At 39.9% G+C, this 22,212-nt stretch overlaps 1 protein-coding gene across 5 annotated transcripts in view; it reads left to right on the top strand.

Moving 5' to 3' along the window:
* FREM1 (FRAS1 related extracellular matrix 1) overlaps positions 1 to 22,212 on the top strand; it is a 172,795-nt gene that overhangs the window by 140,445 nt on the left and 10,138 nt on the right. For all 5 annotated transcript variants that reach the window (XM_036856516.1, XM_036856518.1, XM_036856517.1 and 2 more), the window contains 8 exons: positions 6,478 to 6,607; positions 9,170 to 9,242; positions 15,398 to 15,547; positions 17,238 to 17,476; positions 18,178 to 18,225; positions 18,498 to 18,662; positions 18,847 to 18,975; positions 19,413 to 19,525. In XM_036856516.1, the coding sequence (XP_036712411.1) occupies positions 6,478 to 6,607; positions 9,170 to 9,242; positions 15,398 to 15,547; positions 17,238 to 17,476; positions 18,178 to 18,225; positions 18,498 to 18,662; positions 18,847 to 18,975; positions 19,413 to 19,525 (1,047 nt within the window). The remainder of the gene's footprint in view (positions 1 to 6,477; positions 6,608 to 9,169; positions 9,243 to 15,397; positions 15,548 to 17,237; positions 17,477 to 18,177; positions 18,226 to 18,497; positions 18,663 to 18,846; positions 18,976 to 19,412; positions 19,526 to 22,212) is intronic.

A 22,212-nucleotide genomic window follows, 5' to 3' on the forward strand; every position in this document is an offset into this window, starting at 1 on the left:
AGTGGGGACAGTACTACAATTTCTTTAGTGGAACAAATGAGGTAAAACATATGTAAGCATCTTCTATACTTAAAGTCATTAACAAATGTGGCCTGTGGTGGTGATTACTATTGTTGTTCATTCACATGGGGGCAACAATTGACTGAAGAAGGACCCCAGAGACATTTGGTGGCCAGCTCAAGCCCACCTCTAGTTAGAAATTGACTCTGCGTTGATTCACAAAGTGAATAATCCATATGCTTGTTAATCAATCAGCTAAATGCTGTAGAACTTTGTGTTCTTTTCTGGCTTAGACGGGATTAATAGATTAATATTCTGCATGTTTAAAGAGGTGGGACCTTCTATAACACAGCTGAAGAGACAGGTGGGTGCAATCTGGAGCAAAATGGAGGCTCTTTAAAGAAAAGAAGGACCCATGTTCAGTGGGAATTGTCCCAGAATCTTGATCGCTAGTAAGTTTTTGCTACGGCAGCATTTCTATAGAATATCATTCCTGAAGGGTCAATAGATATTCCATTAGAAATGGTGTTTGCAAATCTTCATGTAATCAAGTTATTGCTAGCTAGCTTGCGTGCTGCTTAATGCATCAAATGCCAGAGTCACAAAGTTGCTTGTGTGCACTGGGAATCTTCGAGAGAGGGGTATAGTATGCAACATATCTCAACCTGATTTGACTATAGAACCAAGACCACCCTGCCCCAGAATAGCTCATGAAACAAGTTTTTCATGGGATACATTTGGGAGACATTTTATTGTAAATAGAAGTTATTTTAGAACACTGAAATCCATGGAAATTTGCATCAAGATTTAGATTTGGTTAAGTGCCAAAATTTCAGGCACTGTGCTAGGCGCTTTTACGTATGTTGTCCAATTTAATCTACAAAACACAATCCTCTGAGGGTGATAAGAAAATCAGGCTCAAGGCATTTAAGTAATTGGCCAGAAGTCACTAAGTGAATGAATGGCAGAGGCCACAGTGCACCCTGACCTCAATGTGAGTGCTCATCTTATCGGCTCACGCCTTGGCGTGATTCACTCATATGCTCACGACTGTTCTCTAGTCGGATGTGAATCTCAAGATGGTCTGCATACCACCCAAACTCAGTTACACAGGACCACATCATTCGTCAAAAACACCTCTGCAGACCACAGAATATAGCTGACATCTGACCAAGCCAGTTTCTTAACATGCATTCAGGGTTGACCTCTTTCTTGTGCCCACTGCAAAAAGGTGAACTTCAAAAGAAAAGTTGACCCTTGCTGAAGCTCTGCATAACTCAGTGGCTGCTTCTCCAGCTGCTTCATGATTCTAAGCACTTTGATTCTTCTCCTCCCTTTGGCTACCCTCGTTCTAGCTGTTCTGTTATTCATCCTTGGCCTTAAAAGAGAAGAGCCAAAGAAATCAAAAAAGAAAAGGAATTTCTACCAGGCGAACTTGGCAATGCTTTAGCAGCTTTTATGAAACACATTGTAGGGGAAGAGTTTGAAACTCTTAGTTAGGTTCGGCTTTCATGTTACCAGCAAGCCAGAAGTTGAAGTATTTATCTCCAGACTAGATCTAAGAAACCACAGAGGAAGGGAAGGGAAATAGCCCTTATTAAGCACCCACTGTGTACAGGTGCTTTATACATATTAACAAATTTTAATTTGCATCATTTGACGTGAATATAATTCCCCTCATTTTATTTTTTTATTTTTTATTTTTTTTATTTTTGGCTGTGTTGGGTCTTCGTTTCTGTGCGAGGACTTTCTCTAGTTGTGGCGAGCGGGGGCCCTCTTCATCGCAGTGCGCGGGCCTCTCACTGTTGCGGCCTCTCTTGTTTCGGAGCACAGGCTCCAGACGCACAGGCTCAGTAGTTGTGGCTCACGGGCCCAGTTGCTCCGCGGCATGTGGGATCTTCCCAGACCAGGGTTCGAACCTGTGTCCCCTGCATTGGCAGGCAGATTCTCAACCACTGCGCCACCAGGGAAGCCCCCCTCATTTTAAAGATAATGAAAACTGAGGTCCAGAGAGACTAACTGACCATAATCACACACTAATAAGTGGTTGTGAGATGTGTCTGACTCCAAAGCACTTGTTTGGGGTACTAGCTGTGCTGCTTCCTGTCTAAACACTGTTTCCCCATTATCATGAGAGAAAGATAAAAATGAAAACGCAGGTGTTCATAGCATTTTTATTGAGCTTAATAGCATCCTCTTTGAATTGATGTCTTAGATTGAACACTTGGAAAAATATTTTTTACCATTTTGATTTTCTTAAGTCATGTGCTACTTGATTATAAGTGAAGATCTAGTTATAGGAATAATTTAATCACAATTTTTAGCTACTGTAAAACCTTCCACTGAGAAGCTCAGAGTACTTAATGAGTATTCATTAAGGTTCATTTAACCTCTTTGAAGTACAGACTCATTATTATTGCACTTTGGGAAATGAGGAAACTGAGGCATAGAGAAGCCAAGCACCTTTTTTACACACTCTTGTTAACCTGGATTAATGTCCCATATCCCAAAGTAGAGTTTTAATCCCAACTGGTGCTTTTGGTCCATTGTTCCTTCATATAAATGAACCAAGTAGCCACAAAATAAAATATCAGAAAGTATATATTTTTGACTCTACTTCAACACTATTGACTACTTGGTCCAGACAGTTCTTTGCTGTGGGGCAGTGGTGGAGGGGGAGTTGGGTGTCCCGTACATTGAAGGATGCTTAGCAGTGTCCCTGGCCTCTACCCACTAAATAACCAGTATCACCCTCCTCCCATTGTGAAAAACAAAGCCGTCTCTAGACATTGTCTAATGTTGAGAAGCATGCACAGGCCTTAGAAAACAAGAAATCATGCTTTATGATAGAATGCTCTTTTACCAATGCCACCTTTCTCTCTAGTCCAATAGGAGTTAAAGAATCCAGAGTAAGTCAGGGCTAGAAAAAACATGTGAGGATCATATAGTCTAGCGTTTTTTTTCAGACTGTGTGAAATACGTTAATAGGGCTGGGGAGAAGAAAAGTTTCAGTGGTCAACTTAGCTTTTCCAACAGGAAGCTAAACAAGGCTCATTATTTCCTTTAACAAATATTTATTGAGCTCTCAGTCACTCTAGAAGGGACTTGGTGATACATCAGTGAACCAAAGACCCCTGTTTACTCGGAGCTAAGTACCTAAGTACTTAGCTAAGTTCCTTGGTACCTAAGTAAATTAAATAGTATGATATACACGATACGTACTTTGGAAAATGAAAGTTGGTCAGATTAAGGGGGATCACAGACACTGGATTTTGGGGACGGATTGCGATTTTAAATTGAGTGATTAAACAGATTTTCTCGTGCTTGACTTAGAGTTAGAGAGGGACCAGAAGTCCCATCCAGTTTAATTTCTACTCCTCCATCCTGTGTCTTTCATTCATGATAGATGTTGGGAACCAAAATTTGGCTTATACATTAAATAAAATGTTCTATTGTTTTGAGTCCCCGCAATCACTTAGGGAAGGTTTCTCCCCTGGGGATGACTTTCCCCATGAGGGACATTTGGAAAGGTCTGGGAACAGTTTTGATTGTTGTAACCAGAGGGGAGTGGTGTGGCTAAATCTGGTGGATCTCATGAGTTCGAGGCCAGGGATGCTGCTAAACTTCTTGCAATGCACAGGACAGCCTCCCACCACAAAGAATCATCTGGTCCCAGATGTCGATAGTGTCAAGGTTGAGAAGCCGTGACCTAGGGCCTTAAGGAGTTCTCATGTCCTGCTAAGTGACTTGAAATGATTGCCTTGTGGGCTTCACAGAAAGTGTATCTGTAAACTTAATTTCTGACTTTAGAGTGAGCTTTACTTTGTGATAATAGAAGGGAGGGATCATTAAAATGTGAAGATTTGAACCAACTCTTGTCTGCATGACACCTGCCAATCCAGAGCTTCCCACATTTCTCTCATGGGGTCCTGCACCTGGTTACCTACATGATACCAAGCATACGTCTGTGTGGCTTCTTTCAGGGAGAGTTCCCAAGTGATTGACTACATCTCTTACTTTTCTTTCAGGTGTTTGTGTAGAGTTTTAGCAACCGCAGTCTCAGTGTAGAAAGCTCTTCTTAAATACAATACTGCAGAAAACAAAAAACACATTCAAAACATGTGTCACACATATCCTCTAGGCATGCAAGTGCTTCGTGACTTAAGTATTTTTCTGGAAAATATATAGCCCAGCTTAAATTTCATGGCTTTTCAATAAATCTTTATTATTTGTAGGGAGTAGTTTTAAGAAAATAAAGTAGAACATTGTGTAATGACAATCTTAACCTCTAAGCATTATGAAGCATTCTAATGGTGTATCAGGGTTATGCATGCACTTTCCCAAACACCAAGACCCTTAATGCTTTGAAGCTGAACACCACTCTCCATGGTCCCCTTATGGATCTAGATCAGCAATCAAATCACATTTCACTTTAGGCCTTGGGGTCACCTGGACCTGCAGAGTGACATTGATGAAATTTTGCTGGTCATGGTTAGCATTAGCAATGAATGGATTCTTAGAAGGTTGAACATTGAAACTCATTTGAACCTTACTGAGACTTAGCTGAAATCCATACCATGTATCTATTTCACTCCTTCCCATTGTTCCCCTTTCCTCTTTTATCTTTCTGTCTTTTCCCCCAATCCCTCTTGCTGATTTTGTTTTCCTTTCTCATTTATCTGGATCCTTTAGGAATTCTTTGCAATGTGTTATTTCTATTAGCATTTATAACATCCCTGTTGCTTGTTATCTTGTGATTCTTTAAGCATAGTCACTTATTTCTTTATTTCTTGATCTGTTTCATGCCAGATTTGAAATCAGTTGCATCAAAGACCCATGAGGGGTCTTTGAATACTATTGAATGTAAGGATCCTATTTTCATGTCAAGATTTTGTGAAGCCCAGCATGCCAATAATAATAAACTTCATATGTATTGATTGAATAAACATTCATACAGATTCATTCCACACTCCCACACTACGCTTGTCCCACTGGCCCAGGGTTGGTGGAGTAGGAGACAGTGCTATTGAGTTTGTTTCGCTCGTGAACTTTATCTATAGGATGTGACTGTGACACATGACTGGTACAAGGACATACAGTGATTATTAGAGGATAAACTTACTCTCTAATATGATCTACAGGAAAGTCTGGAGAGCCCTGTGAAATTTGTGAATTCTATGCTCTACATAGCAGCACCCAGAATTTCTAGCTCTGAAAGGAAAAGAAAATTGTAAAGTAACTTTAAAAGTCTAGAGGAAAGAGCCTGAATCTAAGTGAAAGTTTGGGAATACAGTGAAAGTTTGGGAATACAGTAAGGCAACCACTGGGTTTTGTGAATGGAGAATGAAAGGGAAATGAATAAGACACAAGCAACGGAAGTGGGTTAAATGATCATAGTGAAGATTGCTCATGTCTTTATTGCTGAAAGGTTACAGGGGGTAAAGAATGTAAGAACATATATGAAGAGAAATGTTCAGGTGAAACATTTCAAGTTTTCTCACCTCAGAAAGGGAAACACTTCAGGGTAAAGATAAAATTGTAGTCCCCTGCTTGAGCTTAGACTGCAAGAGTCATGAAGAACTTCAGTTGGGAAGAAGAATGGTAGAGAAGGAATAGGACATTTGGTTTCAGATTTATACTGGGGATTCCATCTCTGCTGTCTGTTAGCTTTGTCATAGCTTTTGGCCTTCAAGGTAGTTATTTAACCTCTCTAAGCTTGGTGTTCTTTTCTGAAGAAAAGAAAAAAAAAAGTCCCTCTCCATGCCATGGGGATTAAAGAAGTCAGTTTCCATCAAATGTCGGGCTTACTAAATATAGTGCAGAAAAAAAGACCACCCTGTATTTAGCAAGTTTATTCAGTTGTATAGCTGCATCCAAGGTACATATTAGCGTAGCCCTTTTATACGCACAGAGGAAGGGACAGATAATGCTTTAAAACACATGCATATTCTAACTCCTAGGCACATCCTCTAAGATATCTTGTTATTAAACTGAACCCAAGTTCAGAGAGGACCTGTGCCTGGAAATGATCTTGTTGTATTGATGAAGGAGGCCAAAAGATAGGAGAGAAGATTTCACATCAATGTCCTTTCCAAAAATGAACTTCTCCTTGAACTTAACACCTGCTCCTTTCCCTTCTGAACATGCAAGTAGGAGTCCCTTTTCTATCACTAATAATTGTAGGACCTCTGATAGACTTTTAACCTTATTTCTGCATTTGTAAAATGGAATTCTAATCTGTGCTCTACATCACAGCATTGTTGAGAGCAAAAAATGAGACAGTGACAGTAAAAGTTCTTTGTGAGCTAAAATGTCCCAAACGAGTGCAAGGAGCTTGTAACATTGGTGTACGTTGATGAACCACTTCTGTCTCCCAGTGTGGACCAGTGGTTCAGCCTCCTACCCAGCAGAGGAACCCCTCAGGCATCCATTATGCATTTCTCATGACTTTCTTTCTTCTTTTCCTTACATGCATAGCTTGGAACTGAAGTGGTCTCGTATCGAGTGGTCACAGACTGAATATGAGGTCTGTGAGAATGTGGGCGTATTGCCCTTGGAAATTACCAGAAAGGGATATTCCATGGACTCGGCCTTTGTGAGTGTAAAGGTAACAACTCTGTCAACTTTCAAGCTAAAACCTCGGTTGCTGGTTGGGGCCTCTGATTATTTCCTTCGAAAAATTCAGAGTAACTAAGGAAATTTCAAACTGCACGAGTGTTGCCCTATTCCCGAGAGTCTAAGTACAAAACCTCCTTGTCCTTCCATCATTTATCCAGGTGCATTAGCTCCTAGATAGGATATTTCTAACCCATTTTTAGTTTTTAAATCTGGTCTTTAACTCTTGAAGTTTGATTTCACAAGGGAGATCTAGCCAACCTAGTGAACTTGGGCCAAACTCTGCTTTGGAAAGGAAAGTTGTAGGCAAATGTAAGTCCCCAAGTGGCTTTCTCTTAGTATGCACCAGGACCATTTCCTGTGGTCTCAGTGGGTGAAAAAATCAGGGAACACACCTATCTTAAGCTTCACCCAAGTCACGCAAAATTAAGAGACCATGTATCAATACAGGCACTCTGAAATATAAGGAATTTTCAATAATTATTTTTGGACTAGTCACCTGCTATTTCTTTACACTGCCATGGGCCGTGGAGCACACCCTGTGGCTTCTAGAATTGAAAGATTATTTTAGGAGTCACTATAAAAATTGCACTTCAAGTGGATGAGAGCATGAAAATCCTATACCTATGAATGCTGGTGAATGAACCTGAAAGACTCCCCTCCTCAATCTAAGGAAAAAAGCAGTGATACTAGCTTCTGGGAAAAAATGCCATCTCAGCTAAGTCTCAATTACAATAATAAGTTCAAATCACCCTCACAACCTTGTGCACATAAATTCTACTATATCCAGACTCAGTATTTATCTTTCTAGTGGGCATAGGATCTTTTTCCCTGATCTGGGGTGTTTTATTTTTGTTAAATCATCAGATAACTGGGTATCCCCTCTACTTTCCCAGTAGATTGTTTATGGAAAAAGAAAGAAACTGCTTGGATGTTTTTCTAATATTCTTCTGGTCCTCCATAAAAAGCACCATATGCTCTAGTCTGGAGTTTTGGGCCACAGAACCATTCATCTTGCCAGGTAGAAACAACAGACGTAGTGTGACGGAACCTTTTGTCTGCTTAAGCTGAGTGCACACAGTGAAGCTGCCAGCTGAGTCTGCAGGCCTTTCGCAAACAGCCCGAGTCCTTCAGGGACCACTCTGCTTACAGCACAGCCTGCTGCTTTAGACTGGAGCTTATTGGCTGCTTGGCTGGGAGGAAGGAGAAGAAAGCACTTTTACCCTACGTTGTTTGCCGTGGTTTGAATCACACACCTGCCCCGGACTGATTTCTGCAGCCACCTTGACTCAGCCCATTCCTTTTCCTACATAGGATTCTGTAAGCTCAGTGGTGGTAAACACTAGGTAATTGCACGTGCAAGAACCACATGGGGAAATGTAACTCCCAGCATATGATGGGTACAGGTGTGCAATGGGCTGCCTTTCCACAGTGAAAGGTTGTTCGGGAGGAGCCTTGGCATTGTGGAGAAAGAACAAATGGGAGCTTAGGAGGCAGTACTCTTCTTGAGCAAAACGTTTCCACTGCAGACCACTGGCAGATGTTAGGGCCTTTGGTTAGAAACGCAGATAATGTCTGAGGCCAAAGAAATAGGAATTTGTAAGTTTTTACTTGTGCCCTTCATCCCTTTGTAAGAAAGTGAAGGAATAGAGTTACTCACTTTCCTGAACATCTCATTCAAGGACCTCTTTTTCAAACCAGCTGAAGCTTCTTTTTCAAACTCCTTTTCAACCATATTTCAAACTAAATATGTGTTCTTCACACATATTTAGGCTCCTCTGGGGGAAGTTAAGGGCACGAGATGTCAGAGCCCTTAAATCACCTTTGTTCTTCAGCCCTGGGGGATGGGCAAAAGGGGTCAGCCAATTGTCTCTTTAGACTGGACCAATTTTCTTTTTTTTTTCCAACTTACTTGAAGGAGCTTCTGAAGCCCTTGGTTCTGGGTGTGGATGGCCTTTGTGTGGCTGTTCCCCAGGACTGTCATCCCCACAGAGCCCTCATTCATGTCTGTGAAGAGGAATGGTTTCATCCAGATGCGAAAATGGACCAGACTTGTTTTAGTTCATCTGGTCTAAAGGCTTTCAGTGCCCTGAGCTCGCAGGATACCTCCAAGCTGGCTGACAGATCAGCACCCCGGTTGTCAGGAGTACCCGCTTTTCCTTCTCTTCACTGCCCTTCTCCCTTTCCTCCAAGGCATTATTTTAGGACCTGGTTGGGGTAGAGGGAAGCCCATGAAATAAAATGATATTTGTAACAAAGAGAAGTATACTGTTTAAAATTCACATTACTTTCTCCAATAACCGAATCATTTATAAAGGAGAAGAAAAAAATAAAAATAAAGTTTTATGTTTACTTCCATTGATATTAGTCTAGGAAAAAGTTAACTTTAAGGAAGATGGGTCAAAAATGATGTATTATAATAAAAAAAACACTTAATGTTAAAAACAGATTGGAGAGCGTGAGTTTAGTCTAGTATGAGATTACACTAGATGTTTTTCTATTACAGAATATTTATTTTTATTAAAAAAAAAGATTTTTTTTTTTCCCTCTTAAGGTCAACCAAGTGTCAGCTACAGTTGGAAAGGATTTCACTATGACTCCATCTAAGCTGATTCAGTTTGACCCAGGTACGTTTTGCGTCTACACTTTGTTCATGTTTTTGTAAGAAAGTCTGGAGATGGTGCAAAAGACAGACTTATTATGCAACTTCAGCCAACTAGAAACTCCTCAGGGACAAGATCACCCCACTCCCAGAGAGATGAGTTTGGACTTGAGGTTTTGCCCCTCATATTTTATGTTATTACTAGTGAGTATTTATTTAAAATGAGAAGAGAGATCATAACAAATAAAATATATAGAATATTAAAGCAAACATCCAAAAATCCAGAAAAAATGCCATTAAAAAAATTATTCAGAGGTCTGACACAAAGCTGAAATAATGTAATTAGCCTCATATTTTGATGGAAATTTTTTGAATGTTATAGTCATATGGATTCCTAAAGGGTCATTTCTAAACTATCTCTCTTGGAATAGGCTGACATGAACAGATTCCAGGGGAAATTATTATTTAATTAGATAACACCTGTTTTGTTTTAAGCGTTTGGAAAAATTTTGCTAGGTGCAAAAAGGAGTACACAAGCATGGGGCCTGTTCTCAAGGATGTTCTATCCTGTGAGAAATACAGACATGAAAACAACTCACTAATAAAGTACATTGTGACCCCAAGGATGTGCCATTGTTCTGGCTAAGGAAAATCCTGGAAGACTTCCTAGGGGAGTTGGTAGCAGAAGAAGGGGACTTAAACTGCAGGACAGACATACATTCAGCTAACTGTGCCTAAAGTACCAAGGCGGGAGCCATGCCCCCTTTCCCTGGTTTCTGTAGATGGGGACCAGTAGCTCTCCCTCACTGCACTGCATGATTGTCTCTCTTTCCCTCTGGTATGGAATGGACCTCGATCACCTGTCCAGGGACAAAAGGAAAAGGCTTTGAGAAGCAGCCAGGGCGTGTGGCTTTCTGCTCCCCTGCAGAGGGGATGTTCTGCATTCTGAGAACAGGCCATCCAATCAAGACTTTAGCCATTGTCTGCCACCGACACATGAAGTTTTGGGCAAAGACAAAACAAAATGGCCTGAATACCATTACCACTCCAAATACCATTCCCACTCCTTTTAATATTAAAAGTAGAGGAGACTTCCCTGGTGGCGCAGTGGTTAGCACTCCATGCTCCCAATGTGGGGGGCCTGGATTCGATCCCTCATTGGGGACCTAGATCCTACATGCACGCCGCGACTAAGAGTTCACATGCCACAACTAAGGAGCCCGCATGCCGCAACTAAGGAGCCCGCCTGCCGCAACTAAGACCCAACGCAAAAAAAAAAAATTAAACGTAGAAAAGAAATGCCTTTCTGCAGTTCACCACAAGTTGTACGACGTTTAGTGACTGTATTAGTTTGCTGGGGCTACCCTAATAAAGTATCACAAACCTGGTAGCTTAAAAACAAGAATTATTTTTCTAATAGTTCTGGGCGCTAGAAGTTCAAGATCATGATGTGGGCTGGGTTGATTCCTTCTAAGGGCTGAGAGGGAATCTGTTCCATGCCTCTCTTCCATGCTCTGGTGCTTTGCTGGAATCTCTGGCCTTCCTTGGCTTCTGCTGCATCACCCGATCTCTGCCTTTATCTCCATAGGATGTTCTCCTTGTGTGTGTCTGTGTCCAAATTTCCCCTTTGTATACTGACACCAGTCATAATAGACTAGGGGTCCACTCTACTCTAGTATGACTCCATCTGAATTACATCTGTAATGCCCTTATTTCCAAATAAGGTCACATTCTGAGGTACTGAGAGTTAGGACTTAAACACAGGGATTTTTGAGTGACACAACTCAACCTATAACAGAGAGCCTTACATTTGACATGCAACGATCCGATATTGTTATTGGCCTCCTTCCTGTGATATGTAAGTTTCTGACTTGCATAATCTTGTTCCTCAGACTGACCACCCTTGATGAGAAGAGCTATTCCTGTTATGTATTTGAAGTTTACCCTCGGGTTGCTGCAGACTCTGGTTCTGATCAACCCTAAGATGAAAGGATTTGATGCATTGGCTCTGTGCTCTTTATGTACTTCGTGTTAAGGCAGGTCCAGCCTTTCCTCTTTTCACGAGGCAAGAGTCCTTGTCGTATATCATCTTCATTATTTGAGGTCTGTTTGTCACAAGATCAGGAGTGATTTTGGCTTTTGGTGGATTTTGAGCAGCGCACCAGGTTCTCTGTTTGGATTGATAGGAACTAGAAGATATCACACTGGAGGAGCTCCTGGAAGCTAACTCATGCAAGTCCCACTGGGTGAGGGAATGTCCATTTGCTTGGAAGAGTTTACATGCTGCTTCCAGTAGATACTAAAGACTTCTGAGGGTCTAAATAGTCATAATTTTAGAGATTATTTAGACTTTCTTTTTTGGCCACGCCGTGCGGCATGTGGGATCTTAATTCCCCGACCAAGGATTGAACCTGTGCCCCCTGCGATGGAAGTGCAAAGTCTTAACCACTGGACCACCAGGGAAGTCCCTATTTAGACATTTTAAGAAAATAAATAAATATAGCTTATAAATGAAAAAGAAACAACACTTGGTTGTTCATTGCTTTGGAACTTATTAGCCAGAAACTGTTTCATAAGCTGATGTCTTCCTTTAGAGAATGTTAGAATTCTCCATGTCCACAGGTCCTGCAAATACTTATTTACTCCCATCTTGTTCATCCTTGCCTCTTTCAGATCTGGTGTCTTTATCCCCATTCCCACCCCTTTCATCCAAAGCAATCTGTTCATTTCTTTAAAAACAGCAGCTTCCATGATTGGTGAGGAAAGAGAGAGTGAGAAATCAAAGACAGTGGAAAATCATAGGTTTGAGTGCTCTTGGAGAGAGCTGAAGAGAAACTGAGGGACTTTTCAGTCTAGTGAGCTACACTCAAGTAAGCTTGCCTTGCAGCTTTGTACCAAACCAAAAGCTAACCCTGACTACTTTGCCTCCTGCTATTGTGACTAATCTTGAGTCAAAGTGCAAATATTCTTAAGAAAATGATTGTTTTCCTTTAAAATAAGTGTTCTTCAAAGGTTTGCTGCATTCTTAATTGAGACTTCATTGTGCCTGAGTCAAAATGTTTTCCAAAGAACAGCTCTCTCACGTGGCATTTGCTAAAAAACATTGAGAATATGTCTTTCAATAGTGAAATCTGTTTTGCAGGAAAATATCCAGGAATTAACTCACTCTGTAAAGTGGGCTATGTCTGCATAACCTGACACCTCTCTCTCCTCTTCAGCACCTTTTGTTTCATGGGAACAGGAGGCCAGTTCATGCCTTCTGAAATTGTTTATAATCACTGTGATTTCACAAATACTTTGCACCTTGAAGGCTGGAGAGGAAGGAAAAAGAAAAACTAAGAAAGTTCTGATTTCTAATCTCATTAACCTAAAAAAGGAGGTCCTATGTGCATACCTGGTAGACATATAAACAAAGTTGAAATGCAGGCAAACAAATCAAAAGTACTTAAATGAAACTTGGAATAGATCTTCTCTAACCATCTGTTTCTACTCCATAAGGTTTTACAGAAACTTTAAGGTTTTTTTGGGGGGGGGGGTGGGGCAGTGGGGGGAAGGGCTACTATAATTTATCAAACAGTTCTTAAAATAAGAAGGCAAATGGTTGGGGCTTGGGAAAAAAATTTTTTGTATTGGATTTTTATTTGAATAACGCTTAACTTTATGGGCTTCGAGAGTCAAAACAGCTCTCTGAATATTAAAACCTTAGTGGTATTCATATGCCTTCTTCATTGTCAAGTCTCTTTTCTCTTCATGCCAATTTATTACAACAGCTGCCTACGTGGATTCCCAACTTCTAGCCTCTCTGCTTGTCTGCCTGGGCCCCTAAATCTTCCCACATAACACTTTCAGGTTCATGTTTTTAAGACATCCATTTTCAAGAGCCTTCCCTGTTGCCTGTGGTTTAAAGTCTGAGTCTGACCACCTAGTGTCCAGGGCTCTCTGCAGTCTGGCTACAAAATGCCAGCGCTACCTACCACCTCTCTTCCCTGGCATGACCTCTCTACTCCAGCCAGGTAATCTGCTCAGCCCTCCTGATCAAGGTCCCTGCTTTGCTATCTAACTGACTTTGCGTCTGTTGTTTTCCCATTTCCTCCCAGGTCCTTCCAACTCTGGAGCCCACATACATGTAGTATTTACCATCTATTCTGTATCTTTTGGCAGCTAATTATACACAACCTGGAATAATTGACTTTTCTGGTATTTACATCTTGTCTCTTCAAGAAGGTTTTAAATTCCTTTATGTCAGGGCTTCCTTATGTGACACCTCTAGTATTCACCCTAGCATCCACCAAAGGCAAGCACATAATCAATACAAAATACATATTCTGATGGACTGATTCATCCAGCCATGAGGTGGGAGTTATGTAGTTTATATTAAATGCTTCAAATTTTTCTTTGTAAAGACTATGAAAGTAATTGATTTAAAAACTCAGTGGAGGGACTTCCCTGTGGTGCAGTGGTTAAGAATCCACCTGCCAATGCAGGGGACACGGGTTCGAGCCCTGGTCTGGGAAGATCCCCCATGCCATGGAGCAACTAAGCCCGTGCACCACAACTACTGAGCCTGCGCTGTAGAGCCTGTGAGCCACAACTACTGAAGCCCGCGTGCCTAGAGCCCGTGCTCCGCAACAAGAGTAGCCACCGCAATGAGAAGCCTACGCACCACAACGAAGCGCAGCCCCTGCTCACGGCAACCAGAGAAAGCCCGCGTGCAGCAACAAAGACCCAACGCAGCCAAAAAAAAAAAAAAAAAAAAAAAAAAAAAAGAAGGACTAATACATGTTATAACATGGATGAGACTTGAAAACATTAAAAAAAAAAATTTCAAAAAAAAAAAAACTCAGTGGATACTGAAAGCTTAACAAATTACCTGTCAGCCTATTTTTTTTTAATAAAATTATTTCAAAGACTCTTAATTTTTCTCTCTAAGTGCAGGCAAGAGTAGGATAAGTGAATGGTTTCCTCTTTCCATTGGATTCTGTTGGGGATTGATGAGACTTTGATTCCATGATGAACTCTATAAGCAACATACCTTCAAGAAGGAGGCCATCATCTAGCTAGCACAACTGAGAGGCATAAATCTGTAGAAAACAACCTGCAAGGAGAAAGGAATCCGATTTTCAGATGAGAAGACTAGAAAAAAATGTTTAACTGCTTATATAGATGGGTTTATGGGAATAAAAGCACTCAAATAGCCTATGAGTAAATGACACAGAATAAAGTTTCAAAACTTAGTCCTCAAAGGTTAAACCGTACGTTTATCTTTTTCCCCTTAAAACTGAGCCATCTTTCTTCACTAAACAGTACTTTCTTTCCTTCCTGCCAACTCTTTTTCTTCTAAATAAACCCATGGGGGATGTCCTGCTATCCACGTCATGGAAACTGGTCAAGATTCGACAATCTCAGAAGTTTCTTCCAACTTTAATATTTTGTGTTTCTGGGGTTGCTTTGCGTCCCATCTTAGTGGTGACAGGATAGCTGGGGATATGTTTGTAACATCAAAACTGTTTTGCATTAAGTTCGCAAAGTTACTGTGAACCAAGCTTGATTGTAACTCCATGGCCAGAGGCAGACAGAAAGAGAAAAAAAAATTGCCTCCGTCTATTTCAAGAACCCCCCAGCCTATAAATTCTCTGTAGGAGGATATCAAACTCCTGAGTATTACATCATCAGAAAAAGCGTTTGTGGGCTAGAAGGATCTCAGGAAGTAGGGCAGCCGATGGAAGCAGCTGTCGTTAGAAATCAATCATTTCTGTGAATAGCATGAAGTACCATCCAATAATCACTTCTGACTGTCTGCATCAACATCTTAAGGTTTTTCAAACTATTAAGATTTAAAGACTGCAGTACTTGTTTATTCTTAAGGAGAGAAGGGGCAGGTCAGGAAAAAATTGTCTTAGATCTCAACTGCTCACCATTTTTTGTTCATCCCTTGCCTAATGCAGCTTGCTTTTTTTGTTACAGTGTTTGCATTTAAAGGGAATCATCATTGTCCAGGAACAAATGTGGTCTTTTAATATTATTTAGGAGAACAGCACGACTTCAGCGAGTTGGTAGCAGTACAATAGCTCAATCAGGCTACTGCGGTCTAGCTGTAGACATGTTAATTAATATATTTCTCTGACACCTAGGTGATTGAAATAGCAATTAAAGAGTAATTAAAATGTTTACTTCTTGTAGGAATGTCAACTAAGATGTGGAATATAGCAATTACCTATGACGGATTAGAGGAAGTTGATGAGGTCTTTGAAGTAATTCTGAACTCCCCCGTGAATGCGGTTCTTGGCACAAAGACAAAAACTGCAGTGAAAATTTTGGACTCAAAAGGAGGTATTCTTTTGATCCTCATCTTGAAATCAGGAGCAGTCCTGGCACTGTAGCTGCTTGCTTTCAACAGCCAGTGTGCTTGATAACACCTTCAAATCAAAATGCTTAATTCCTTGTCAAGAAAGCAACCTCAGTCGTGATGTAGGCCCTTTATTCTGGTTTCTGCTTCATGTGGTTTTTCCTCCTGCTAAGAACGACCGTTTGAGAAAAGCAACAAGTCAGGGCTTCATTGTTATTTTCCTCACCCGTTTGTTGTTCTCGCCAAGGGGGAAACAATGTTGGTGAGAATCTATGGACAATTATTTTCCCCCAGAGTTTATAGGGCTGTAATTATCTTCCTCTGTTAAAGAGAGCTCTTGATGCCTAAAATCTGAGTCCCCACTGTAGTGTGACCCCGAAAATTCTGAGAGGAAGGAATTGGAGAAAAATAGATGTGAAAGAGGCAGCTGGCTTGGGGATTCAGGAGCAGCTGGAGAATATTAATTAATAACCTTGGATTGCAGAGCCAAATAGGTCCTGGATAGTATATGCTAAAGAACAACGTGTGAACTAAATAAAATAAAGAGCGGCCCAAAGTTTCAGTGCTCTGACATGTTTCCTGCCAAATACCTCCTACTTATTTGTCTATTTAGCAGTTGACAAGTGTCCAGTTACTATGCTTGGTCTCACCCTCCTATTTTTACACCTGTCATGCCCTACAGGCTGTATGTTTTTCTTACCTGAAATTTATTATCTCCTCTTTCTCATCCTATAATAAAAATAGACACTATCCTCTTTCCTTTACCATAGCATCTCTCCCACACCACCTTACCTCACCAAATTCATTTCTTTTTCAGTAGAATTTTCTGGTCGCATTAAGTACATAAATACATAAAATACACACTTTACACATGAAGTGTAAAGTATCCAGACGAGGCTGCTAGGTTTAGAATTTTTTCATACTAATTGGCAATATTTCTTTTTTTTTTTTTCAGAAAACAGAAGTATTTCATCCTTTTTCCACAAATTAGAAGTTGCTTTATCCTCAGAGCGTAGTTTTCAGCATGTGTGTTTGTACTTAAGATTTGTTTCACAGACTGTTCATTAAACTGCTATTGCAAAGCAGGAGGTGGGAGGGACGATCTCAGGGGGAAAAGACGCTGGAAGAGCCACACTTCGGAATCATTTGGCAATATTTCTAATCAAAGGAGCTCCATTAAGATTTACTGGATCTTTGTTCTGTAACAGTTCAATGCTCATTTTTATAACTGTTACTTGATTTCACTGACATCTTCAAACAATTCCAGTTTCTACCTCTAGGAGATTGGGGAAAGGATGAACACTTTAAAGTGTTTGTGGAATGATACTTGATCAGGGAGTAAACCCGATACTATGGAGGAGTTCTATAATATGAAGGGAGGCTAGTGCCCAAGTAGAGGGGATGATTATAAAATCACGACAGTGATTTTCATCTGTGGTTCGTGAAATCAATTTCATGACTTACAGTCACCCTGTAGATGTGCAGAAGGGCACAGCTTTTCTGCATGGACACTGATGAAGAGTAAAGGGGTTTCTGGCAAATGGCAGAAAGGCAACATCTGGTGGGAAAGTCATCCGTCTGAGTTTAATGACAAGCTGCTCCAGGGACTTTCTCCATGTGATCACTTATCTGTCTGTGTAAAATGAACTGACCTGCCATTTTGTGTGCCTCCAGGACAGTGCCATCCTACATATGCCTTCGATGCAAACATGCCCAACGCACGGGAGAAGGGCATTTGGAGCCTGCTCTCCCCAGGGACTTCCTCACGCACCACTCCTGGTTCCTTTCATCCGGAAAGAAGACCCCTTCCATCTTCCAAGCAGCTAGCAGTCGCCAGGGGAGACACCCTGCGGGACTTTGATTCTGAAGATCTTTCTCGAATGAAGCTTAGGACCCAAGGGAATGGCAAAAGAGTAAGGATGGGGGCCTCTTTGGTTTTGATGTGTGGAGTGCATACTGAAAGGATCAAAAGATCTTAATAAGTATTCTGAAACGCTGTGGAAGCTGTTCTGGTTCTCATAGTGACTGAGGGCCATGGTGATTTTCACGGTTCCTTATACCATCATGAAGTGCCTTTTGTATACAAATATCATAATGCTGCCCTACTTCATTTATTGTACTGACTGAGGTGATAGATATTCTGACTCATCCATATGATTTCTGCTTTGGTTCCTTTTGTGATCAAGACGGATAGGGAATGACCAGTGACGCTGAAATAGAATGAGATTAAATGATCTACTTGGGTGTGGAAACAATGGCTTTGACCTTATCAGCATAGTATTCTAACCAGGCACACATTCATGGGTGTGTGTGTGTGTGTGTGTGTGTGTGTGTGTGTGTGTTTTCTCGGACCTCTGTGTAATATAGATGTATCAAGAAAATAAGGATGTTTTTTCTCTCTAACTGGGACTAAGAATAGATGAGTCAACATTGATAAAGTGCCATTAGGTCCAGTGATTTTATAAAAATTCCAGTGATTTAGGCATGGAAAATCTTAAAACATATGTTTTAAAATTTTTCAGTCATTAAAAATATCTTATTGGAAGGGTTTTACCCTACTGCTAATTATTATTCAAGTCAATTTTTTTCATATTTTGTTCTCTCTTGATTTCAGGTCCATCCATCCTCTGTTTATAGAAATGGAACAGACATCATCTACAATGTAAGCATAGTCTGAGAGAATTGCTGAATTTCTTGTATTTATGGATACAAAATATTTAGTGAAACTACCTTTCATAACTGTTATATTTATGTATTTCTCTTAGAAACATGTTTTGAAATTTGTTTTAGAGGCTTGGGTGGTCAGAAAAAAAATACACCTTTTATCTTTTTGTTTTGATCCAATTTTTGGATTGCTCATTTTTGCAACAAATGTTTTTGTTTGCTCTCTTGGTGTTTATTTTTTCTTTATTGTTGTTTGTTGATTTCCTCAAGTATCATGGAATGATTTCCCTGAAACTGGAGGAGGACAGTTCCTCAACTCACAAAAGGAAGGCCAAAGTATCCATTGTTAGTCAGCCGCAAAAGACAATCAAAGTGGCAGAACTGCCTCAAGCAGATAAGGAGGAATCCACAACCGGCTCACACTTCCCCCAACAGGTATGAAAATCTCTTCACTTCCTATTCACTTTACAACAAGCTGTGCTCTGGGTCATAAAACAGCCTTCAAGCTTGGGGATAGTTGACTCAACACAAATGCTACTCAACAAATGATGACCTAAAAGAGGTACAATTGTGATCAACGTACATCAAGTCAAGTCTAAATCATCTTTCTTTGCCATAGGACCGGTTGCCCTCATTTCCAAAGAACTGCACACTGGAATTAAAGGGACTCTTCCACTTTGAAGAAAGCCTCCAAAAGCTGTATAAGTGCAATGGAATTGCCTGGAAATCTTGGAGCCCTCACACCAAGGTGCGACACAGGCCGAGCAGCCAAGTACCTTTACTTGCAGCATGTCCCATGATAAGCTGAGAGAGAGGGAGCGCCTTGTCCACTCCTGCTACCTCGACCTGCTCTGTTACACTTTGAAGGTGAAGAGGAAAAGATGGCCAGTTGGTGTTTTAAAAATCACAAAACACATTAGTTAAGCAATACAATTTGAAAAGATGTTTACTTATTTTATTCAATTATCATAATGTCAAAGTGTAAAATTAAAACACTGCTGACTTTACCAGTGTGTTCCACAAAAAGCCATTGCATTTCTCAAAGTGGAGAATTGGGATTAGGGCTGACCTCATTTCTGGTGACAAAATTACTCACATTAGGGGACTCATAGGACTCTCTATGCTGAGAACAGACTCTAGATTGTAAAGACCATTATAATGTGAACATGGACAACTGTTTTTCAGGTGGAAGATGAATCATGCCCAGCTGGGTGGCACCATCACTTAGGCTACTGCCACTCCTTGATCACAGAGCAGAAGGGCACCTGGATCATAGCCGCCCAAGCTTGCAGGGAACAGTAAGAAACCCTGTTTCACATTTGATTGATGTTTCTTTGCTGATGTTTCTCTGTTTTCTCATGGAACTGTAATGTTGCTTCATTCATTCAAGTGTTGAGTGTCTGATATCTACCTGGCTTTGTTTTAGGAGCTTGGAGGGAGTTCTGTAGTTCAGAATGGATTTGGGCTGACCTTAATAATGTATTTTGACTTAGCTCTTTTATGATAAAACTGTGCCATTGCCACAGTTCTATTTTTTTTTAACATCTTTATCAGAGTATAATTGCTTTACAATGTTGTGTTAGTTTCTGCTGTATAACAAAATGAATCAGCTGTACGTATACATATATCCCCATATCACAGTTCTATTTTTTAGCCTCTCTATCTTAAACTTTTGGAGAAAGTCAGAAGGAGATTCTCTGAGTCAGCAGTGTTGCAGATTCTATATTTATTAAGTAGTAATTCCTGCCCACTGATTTGAAAATATATAGCAATGAAAAGTCTTACAGCATCAGGCCTATAACAATGTAAGAGGCATTGATGATTATGAAACCAGACGAGTTGGACAAAGGGTGATTGGATAACAGAACACTCAATGAAAGGTGACTCGTGGTCAGATAATGACAACAAAATTTATCTAGCTGAGGCGGACTTTAAAAATGCATATGTAACTATCCCTGACCCTCCTTTTTGCCTCCCTGGACATTATCCAAAGCAATGCAATTAGACTAATATGTTCCATGGCTAGAAATTGAGACTAGATAAATCGCTGGTGGATATCAGTCAGATTTTGCACTTCATCAAATTTTAAAAGTTATGTTCATCTAAAGACACTATTAAGAAAATGAAAGGGCAGACCACATTTGGGAAAAGCTCATCTCAAATCATGTATCTGATAAAGGTCTCAAATCCAGAAAATATAAACATCTCCTACAAATCAATGACAAAAAGACAACCAGATTTTAAAAAAATAGCATATACACTACCAAATGTAAAACTGATAGCTAGTGGGAAGCAGCCGCATAGCACAGGGAGATCAGCTCGGTGCTTTGTGACCACCTAGAGGGGTGGGATAGGGAGGGTGGGAGGGAGGGAGACCCAAGAGGGAAGATATATAGGAACATATGTATACGTATAACTGATTCACTTTGTTATAAAGCAGAAACTAACACACCATGGTAAGGCAATTATACTCCAATAAAGATGTTAAAAAAAAATAGCAATTGACTTAGAGATTTCACAAGTAAAGAGAGACAGTTGGTCAATAAGGACATGAAAAGGTGCCCACCACCATTAGATGTCAGAGAAATGCAAATTAAAACCACAATAAAATACCACTTCACACCCACTAGAATAGTTAAAATCACAAAGACTACGTTGTAGAGCAAATGGAATTCTCATTTATTGTTGGTGAAATTGTAAAATGGTACAACCTCTTTGTAGAACTGTCTTGCAGTTTCTTACAAAGTTACATGCATCTGCTCTGTGACCTAGCAATTCTACTCCTAGGTATTTACCCAAGAGGAATAATAATATATGTTTAAAAAAAAGCACTTACAAGAATTTCATTAGTAACCTTTTTAATAACAGTAGTTTGGGTCATTTGTCTTCTTGTTATTGATTTATAGGAATTCTGTGTATTTTCTCCATCAAAAAGCAAATGGACAAATTTTCTTTTTTTGATAAATTTTTTTCTTTAGAATATAGAAATATTATTTTAAAAATTTATTTATTTTTTATGGAAGTATAGTTGATTTACAATGTTTCAGGTGTACAGCAAGTTACATATATATATATATGTATATATATTTATATTCTTTTTTTCTTGTCCATTATAGGTTATTACAAAATATTGAATATAGTTCCCTATGCTATACAGTAGGTTCTTATTGTTTATCAATTTTATATATAGTAGTGTGTAGCTGTTAATCCCAAATTCCTGATTTATCCCTCCCCCCCTCTTTTCCCCTTTGGTAACCATGAGTTTGTTTTCTATGTCTGTGAGTCTATTTCTGTTTTGTAAATAAGTTCATTTGTATCATTTTTTTTCAGATTCCGTATATAAGTGATATCATATGATATTTGTCTTTCTCTGTCTTACTTCACTTAGTATGATAATCTCTAGTTGCATCCATGTGGCTACAAATGGCACTATTTCATTCCTTTTTATGGCTGAGTAATATTCCATTATATATATATATATATATATATATATATATATATATATATATACCATTTTTTCTTTATCCATTCATCTGTTGATGCACATTTAGACATGCTTCCATGTCTTTGCTATTATAAATAGTGCTGCTATGAACACTGTGGTGCATGAATCTTTTCACATTAGAGTTTTCATCTTTTCCAGATATATGCCCAGGAGTGGGATTGCTGGGTTATATGGTAACTCTATTTTTAGTTTTTTAAGGAACCTCCATACTGTTCTCCATAGTGGCTGCACCAATTTACATTTCCACTAACAGTATAAGAGGGTTCCTTTTTTCCCCACCCTCTCCAGCATTTATTATTTGTGAGCTTTTTGGTGATGGTCATTCTAACCAGTGCGAGGTGATACCTTATTGTAGTTTTGATTTGCATTTCTCTAATAATTAGCAATCTTGAGCATCTTTTCATGTCCCTGTTGGCCATCTGTATGTCTTCTTTGGAGAAATGTCTATTTAGGTTTCGGCCCATTTTTCAATTGGGTTGT

This window comes from Balaenoptera musculus, chromosome 6 (genome assembly GCF_009873245.2).
Source record: "Balaenoptera musculus isolate JJ_BM4_2016_0621 chromosome 6, mBalMus1.pri.v3, whole genome shotgun sequence".
Classification (NCBI taxonomy): Eukaryota; Metazoa; Chordata; class Mammalia; order Artiodactyla; family Balaenopteridae; genus Balaenoptera; species Balaenoptera musculus.